The sequence below is a fragment of the Sinocyclocheilus anshuiensis genome, unplaced genomic scaffold, assembly GCF_001515605.1.
Source record: "Sinocyclocheilus anshuiensis isolate Anshui unplaced genomic scaffold, SAMN03320099.WGS_v1.1 scaffold1422, whole genome shotgun sequence".
Lineage (NCBI taxonomy): Eukaryota > Metazoa > Chordata > Actinopteri > Cypriniformes > Cyprinidae > Sinocyclocheilus > Sinocyclocheilus anshuiensis.
Genome location: NW_015558633.1, coordinates 297522 through 305466, shown reverse-complemented (window position 1 = coordinate 305466; position 7945 = coordinate 297522). Strand labels below are relative to the sequence as shown.

At 39.8% G+C, this 7945-nt stretch overlaps 1 protein-coding gene across 1 annotated transcript in view; it reads right to left on the bottom strand.

Moving 5' to 3' along the window:
* The window catches only part of LOC107680820 (low-density lipoprotein receptor-related protein 6-like), a 47558-nt gene that overhangs the window by 25549 nt on the left and 14064 nt on the right, over positions 1 to 7945 (bottom strand). Inside the window, exons 5-6 of the mRNA XM_016476867.1 lie at positions 6569 to 6965; positions 4774 to 4945 (exon numbers count right to left, since the gene is read on the bottom strand). Coding sequence (XP_016332353.1) covers positions 4774 to 4945; positions 6569 to 6965 — 569 coding nt within the window. The remainder of the gene's footprint in view (positions 1 to 4773; positions 4946 to 6568; positions 6966 to 7945) is intronic.

Below are 7945 nucleotides of genomic sequence, written 5' to 3'. Positions count from 1 at the left end.
CTGTCTCTCTCACTCACACACACACACACACACAGCTGGTTCTCTGTGTGTGTGTTGATGGGTCTTGTTTCTGTCAGACTCCCAGCGCGTGCCTTTAGTGTGAGCTCTCAGCGTGAAGCAGCGCTGCTGCTGGCTGGAGATAAACACACACAGCCTGTATCTGTCAGGATTATCAGCAGTTTTTCGCTCCTGTGGAGCCGCGGCTAATGAGACACGCTGAAGCACCAGAGGCTAAAAATATGAGAGTAAGAGGAGACGCGTGGGACGACGACTGACAGCACGAGAACACGTGACATTTATCATGATTTATCACGTCACAACTGGTGAAAACAATTAAATAGTGAAAACTGATGAGGAGTTTAAAGGGGTCATGACATGAGAAATCAAGTTTGCCTTGATATTTTGGCATATAAGAGGTCTTTATACCATTAAAACATCCTGCAAGTTTCATAGCTTAAAACCTCCTCCTCATTATAAATAAAGCATTTATTTAATCAAGCTCCAAACACGGCCCGTTTTGGATCCGAGGGGCAAGATGACGTCACCTAGCCCCAGTCATTTGCATAAACACGCCTCCAGAGCAAGACATTGACGAATAGTCATCATCTCACCATAGGCTCCGCCCCCTGGTGTTCACTCTCTTAACAGCTGACACTTGATCACTCTGAATGCGAGTGTCGCGTCAAAAGCAAACAGAAATTACAATCACTGCCGCTATCTTGTCTACACTGGATACAGTACACAGATGAGCGTTTACTTTGACACAGTCCACCGCTCGAGTCTGCCGTCAGGACAAATGCAGTGAAAGAACGTTTGCTTTGATGCGTTTGGTTTAAACAGCTCGTTCGCATCTTTGTACAGTTATCAGAAGGATCCCAGCTTAAGAAACAAGTGGATAGTTTATTTTTAATGGCATCCCGGATCGTGTCTGAGGATTTTGTTTTGTAAATGAGGCACAGTGGCTGTGTTTACACTTGGCATTAACATGCGATCACCGCGATCTGATCAAGCAGATCGGATCATCAGTCAATCAGGCGTGTTTACACTTGGTAACATCAGCTGACTTCTCTATCTGGATAACCAATCGGATCTGTTGTTCCCGCGCAATATCTAAATAAGTCTGCAGAGGACGGCCCCAGTGCAAAGTCGGCCTGAAGTAGTGGGTTTTCTTTTGAAAACCATTTTCAGTCACGGGACATTTTACAAATCAAAGATAAGTGTACGAGTCTCACTAGCGCTCCACTGCCAGGTGTTCTCCATCTCTTTTCTGACAGTTCGGGAGAGAGGGGGCGGGGCTTTGACCTGCTAATGCTGACACGATGGCTGGATTGCGTTTGCATTACACTGAGATCCAATCACAATGCGTCCTTGACTACCTCTGGACCAGGACACGCTGACTGGATAACATTCCGATCAGAAGCGTGTTTACACTTGACTTTTTAATGTGTATGTGGACAACATCCGGATACAGAACGCATGTTAATGCCAAGTGTAAACGCAGCCAAAGTCATGGAGAGTCCCAAAGAAGCGGTACTAGATCTGACTGCAGCCGCATCACAAACACAAGTAAATTATTTCATAATGCTTTGTCTGGAAATTACCGTTTATTTTGATCATGTTGTCAAAACACTCACAATAGCGAGAGGGCGTTGATACTGTTTCCTATGCAGTGACGTTAGCCAATCACAACAGCGGCTGATTACTGACGAGCCTAAAAGGACCCGCCCCTCAAAACAGGTCGTTTTAGAGAGAGGGTCAGAATGAGGGTTGAAAATAATCATTTTTCCCCATATTTATTTGTTTTTTTTGTGCAAAATAACTTTAGCAACATTATAAGTAAACCTCAAGGAATATATTGGTGTTCATCACAGCGCCAAATACTTAAAATATTTAGACTTATAGGCTATTTCTTTCCAAACTTTTTTACATTTTAATCTGGACTACAATATGCTCTAGAAATTGTTTTGATTATTCTTTGTTCGTTCACACTTTACATTAAGGCTCCATTAGTTAACATTAGTTAATTCATTAGTTAACATAAACTGCCAATGAAAAATTATTCTAAACATTCATTAATCTTAGGTAATTTCAATATTTAATAACACATAGTTAAAATCAAAAGTTGCAAGTTTGCAACGGTGTTATTTAATGAACTGAGCTAACATGAACTAACAGTTGTATTTTTTAAACAAAGATTTATAACTTCTGTGCAAATGTAGCTATTGCTCATTGATAATGTTAACGCATTAACTAAGATTAACTAATGCGATCTCATTGTAAAGTGTTACTTATTAGTCTTCATAATTCTTTTGCACTTTAATCTGTGCAAATTTTTTACTTCATACATCTCATGCATTGAAACTGTCAGAAACTCACATTGCTTTCATATGCATTTTTTAACTACCACATTCCTGTTTACGATCATTCTGGCAGCATAGCTTTAGCAACATTAGTCTTACAGAGAGCCAAGAAGCTCTTTCAGAAAGGCAATTTGAAAACAAAATACGAAGCGCTTACTTTGCCTGGATCTGACGTTCGCACACGAAGCGTTGGTATTGATCCCTCTTTCTGAATCAGACTTTGAGAAAATTCAGCGTTGAAATGACCCTCGTTTGTGAGGCAGTACGGTGTAAAATGATTGGCGTGACTTTATCGATTTATTTTCTGTACATTTCCTTCGAAATAGTGTTGGATCGTTCTTGAACGATTCCTTCATTTTGAACGAATCTTTAATGTGACTCGGGAAGAACGAGTCGTCTCGGGGAGTGATTCGTTCAGTCGCGCATGCGCAACATCCTATAGGTTCTGTACTGGAATTAGTCAAGTAGTTCGAGTCTTCGGGTTTTTCGAGTCATTCGTTCATCACGTGACAGACTCATAAACTTACCCTATGCAGTCTGAGCCGGAAAGAGACTTAATAATAACCAACTCTTTATTTCCTTTGTTACAACATTCAGTGTTATGGAAAAGAACCATAATGACAGAAATTCACAGCGTAAGTAGTAGACATATTAGGGAAGTAACACGTAGCATTTTAATTATATTTTGTTAAAATGAACGAAATGACTCGAAAAAAGATTCGTTCATTTTGCTGAACGAGACTCAAAGGTCCGAGTCGGTAAAATGACCCAAACTTCCCATCACTACTTCGAAAGTGAAACTTAACCACAGTGTCCTTAGCGGTTCAGATGGAGGGAGTCTATGGAGCTATGTTCATTGGTGCTTCCCAAAACACAGCACTTGCATTGCCTCTTTGGTAGGGGAGCTCCGATTGATGGGCTAACGACTCTAACGCTAACGGTCTCTATAAAAACCGATCTCAAGCGGATGACGCTGCAGTGAGAGGTTTGGCACCGTCTCAGTCTCTGTCTGACGCAGGTGAAATAATTATAATGCTGAAGGTGAGGTACAATTCATATTTCTTCATTAAATAACTTATAAAGTAATTTGAAAACTTTGATAACTTCACAAACAGCGTGACTGAATCACCGCACGCTCTCTCTTTCTCTCAAAATGCGCAAATGTCTTCAAATCACCACATCGCGTCTGTCTATAAGTGAGCAGCACACGCTGCACAGTTAACAGGAATCATCACTTGCACAATCGAGGCAGTGTTGCATCGTCACTAAAGTTTATAAATTGCATTTCTTTTTAATTCTTGCCAGTGTTTAAACCATTCAGCTGGAGACTGAGCTCATGCACACTCGCAGCGCACACACATAACGCCAGGTTCACATTACTCCGTTTGCAGTGTGTATGTGGTGCGTATTTTTTCCGCGCTCATGTTAACGGATGAAAGCGTTCACACAGCACATGGTTGCGGTCCGGCAGTGTGTTCAGGAGCGGTGCGTCTGCAGCAGAGCAGAGATCGTTTCCACACCGAGTCTATGGCATCGCTGCAAGCACCGAATTAAAGTAACAGCGCATTGTTTGCAGTAAATATGAACATGGATTGACACGAAAATGTAGTAATTACTAGGGATGCACCTATAGGATTTTTTTGGCCGATACCGATTTTAACAAACAACTATTGGCCGATACCGATACCGATATTGGTCAATTGCATAAAGCAGGGCTTAAAAATGAGAGAGAAAAAAAAAAGATTGTTAACTCGGTATTTGAACGTTTCTGTTCCTGCGTTCCTCTGCGAAACCGGTTTGAGCAGAAAACATACCGGTTAATAACATTATTTTAAACTTTTTTTTTTGCCAATAATAATAATAATAATAATAATAAAAATACAGCGTTTAATTTACTCAAAAAGAAAACAAATCATGAAGAGAGTCTTGAATGATCTCTCTTAGTCATAGCCAACACAGCATCATGTTTTCTAGATTTACCAAAGACCAAATGTATTAAACAAAAGAAAAAACGGTCAACGCAATAAAAACATTAAATATTTTTTTTCCAGATATTTAAAAATGTTTCAGCATGGATAAAAAAATGCTACTCCTAAGCGTTAATTAAAGATCGTTATCGGTGAGCGTATCGGCAGATACTGCTTTCCGTGATCGGCCTCAAGAATCCTGATCGGAGCACTCTTTGGCGCCGACATTGTATTTTTACCATTACAGGCTGGTTGCTTTCACACACTGCAGCCACACAACTGTGTTCAAACACATTATAAAAGTGATTTTTGCATAATAGGTTCCCTTTAAATAGTGAAAACTGATGAGGAGTTTAACGTCTCATATTCCCACACACGTATTCTAGTGGAAAGTGACTAGGTATTGTTGCTTGTGTGCATGATCGTGATGGATACGGAGGTCTGACCTCGATGACGTCGGTCTTGGCGTCTCCCCAGTAGATCTTCCTCTCGCTGTAGTCGAGCGCCAGTCCGTTGGGCCAGCCCAGAGACGTGTTGACCAGCACCAGCCTCTCCGTCCCGTCCAGAGTCGCCCGCTCGATCTTCGGCACTTCACCCCAGTCTGTCCAGTACATGTACCTGCGGCGACACGGGACACACGCTTCAGCACACGCTGAACACGGAGCTCCAGCAGCCTCTGACGACACCAGAGCACGCTTATTTCAGAAACTCCAGGAGCTTGTGCTTCAACAGTGCTCTGATCGGTTTCTGGCCATCGGATTGGATCGAACCTTGAAAATGGGTTGTTCAAAAAAAATAAAGGTTTTGAAATCAGGTTCGATCATATAATCCAGTCTAGTTTTTGATCCGGATCAAACGTTTTAGTAGGATTGGGATTCCTTTGATCCCAGCAGAAGGAAGGATTCAGGGTGGATTTCAAAAACAAAATGATTTTAAACGACTTCAAAATTGGTCAAATAATACAACACTTGTAACATGCTGCATACATATTTATATTTAACCGTTACAAACCAAAGGCCAGCAGTTAATTTCTGCATTTGAATGTTTTAAATCGTATGTAAATTATAGCTTTCTATTCTATTTCTATTCTGTTCTTTAAAATAGTTTAAAAACCAAACAAAAACATTAAGTAGAGCAAAACGTACAAAAATAACACAGAATGTTACGGAATTTGCTACATTGTGGACGGATGCATCAAAAGTAGGTCAGTACACTAAAATCAAAACACGATATGGACTAGTGTCTGTGAATATTAAGCTGCAAAAATACCATTTAAATATGAATACTATATGTTATGTGCGTCTCTGTGTGAAAGAATGTTTAGTTTACTGCACAAATACTGAGCCTCTGCCGTCTCAATATATGAGCACATAATCTCTAGAACTGCTCTGATAGTCACTTCATGAGCATTTTACCGTTTCTTTTGAGTAAAACTATCATCATATCATATATAATCAGGAACCTAAAGGTTTTCACAGCAACCCTTCAAAATAAAAGTTTGGTTTAACTTGAAGAAATCGTGACAGATATCGTACTTAATGTAATGAGAGTACTACTGCGAATAATAAAATTATTATTAAAGCATTATTTTTAAAGGAATATTTGCCAGAAAAATGTACCAGAATTTATTTAGATGAAAATTGTAAATACATAACACAGTATGTCTGTGTTGTGTATTAAATAATAATAATAATAACAAAATAAAATACAATAATATTTATTTTAAATAAAATCAATTAATTAGAGATGCTTTTCATTATTAATATTTAATGAAACCATTAAAATGGAATCCTGAAAATTAGTGGAAAACAGAATTAGGTAAAAATAGAACTGAATTTAATTTCATAGGGCCTTAAAAATGTAATTTTTGTTAAACTTCCTGTTTAATATTGTAAATTTCATGATTTCAATTAATTAGAATAGACATGCTTTTTGATTAATAAAATAATTTAATTTAATTATTAAATAATAACTTAAATAATTTAACCATTAAAACAGCCTACAAATATTACAATGGAAAAAACGGAATCCAGAAAAATAAACACGGAAAAAGCGGATTTTGGGAAAAAATAAAACAGACTTCATAGGGCCCCATATGACTGACTGCATTATTTTCCAAATGCTCAGTGAACTACTGATTGAACTGAACTAGCGCAGTAAACGGGAAGAGGCCGTCGGATCGACAGGAAAACAGAGCAGAAACTCGTTCAAACGGAAGGAATGAAGCAGACGAGGTCTCACCCGGCGGCGGGGTCCAGCACGATGGCCCTCGGCTCGTCCAGCTCCTCCGAGATCAGGATCTTCCTCATGCTTCCGTTCAGCCGCGTCACCTCGATCCGGTCCGTGCCGGTGTCGGTCCAGTACAGGTTCCGTGCGATCCAGTCCACGGCGATCCCGTCCGGATGATTCACCTGCGAGGTCACCACGAACTGAGCCTCGCTCCCGTCCAGGTGGGACCTGCGGATGGCCTGCACCTCGTCGTCCGTCCAGTAGATGTGTCCCTCCACCGGGTCGAAGTCGATGGCGATGGCGTGCCGGATGTCGTCGGTCTGCAGCACGATGTCGGTGAAGTCTGGCGTGTCCAGAGAGATCCGCCGCAGGTCTGTGCGCCGCGCCAGAAGCAGCAGCTGAGTGGCACCTGGACAGGGTCAGAGGTCAGAGGTCACAACACAGACGGTCTTCGTACGAGACTGGAGTGAATATGCTCAGACCAAACCAGTGTACATTACGCACTTCTGCTGAACACTAAAGAAGAGTTATTAAAAAACGCTGAAAGCACATTGATTTTCACTGTACGGACAAAACAAAAAAACAACAACAGACATTCTTCAAAATATCATATTCAGTGCGTTACAGAAGACAATCAGTCATTAACTAATCATATCATCATACTCCTCTCAGCTGATAAATCATATACATCAAGACAGCTGTTTTGTACAAGATTTACAACTTTTTTTGAAATGCTATGTTTAAATATGCAAATTAGGCATTATCTAATTAAATATGCATTCATTTGCATACATTTCCAGAACAGAAATCTGAACACTGGTTCAATATTCTTGTCTGATGTTGTGGTCATATTAGACTTAAAGGTTTTTCCAGAGGGGATTTTGGATTTCTCTATTTCTCACTCCATAAATCAGAAAACAAACATTTTCACCACGTTTGTAGGAATAAATTATTTTATAAATCAGGGTAAATGATATATGAACAAATCTTCAGAATATAGATAGGTATAAAACTGTAAAGTTTGGCGCTTGTAAGAGAAAAACTCTTTAAAGATATGGATTGGAATTGAAATCTACAGACGCAAACACATAAAGTGCAATAAAATAAACACTTAAATGTGTATTTTGGATATTTTCAGTCCACTAGTCTGAAAAAAGATGTTATGGAAGGAAAATAGACCTTAAAACTGACCAGTGCATAAAACACACTGGTTTTACCTTAAAGCAAACAAAGGGTGTTTTACTCCAGAATGTGTTAAATGTGTTCAGTCCCTCCACGCACACACTCTCTCATATACACACACACACACACCCACACCCATACATACACACTCTCTCATACACACACACACACACACCCACACCCACACATACACACTCTCTCATACAC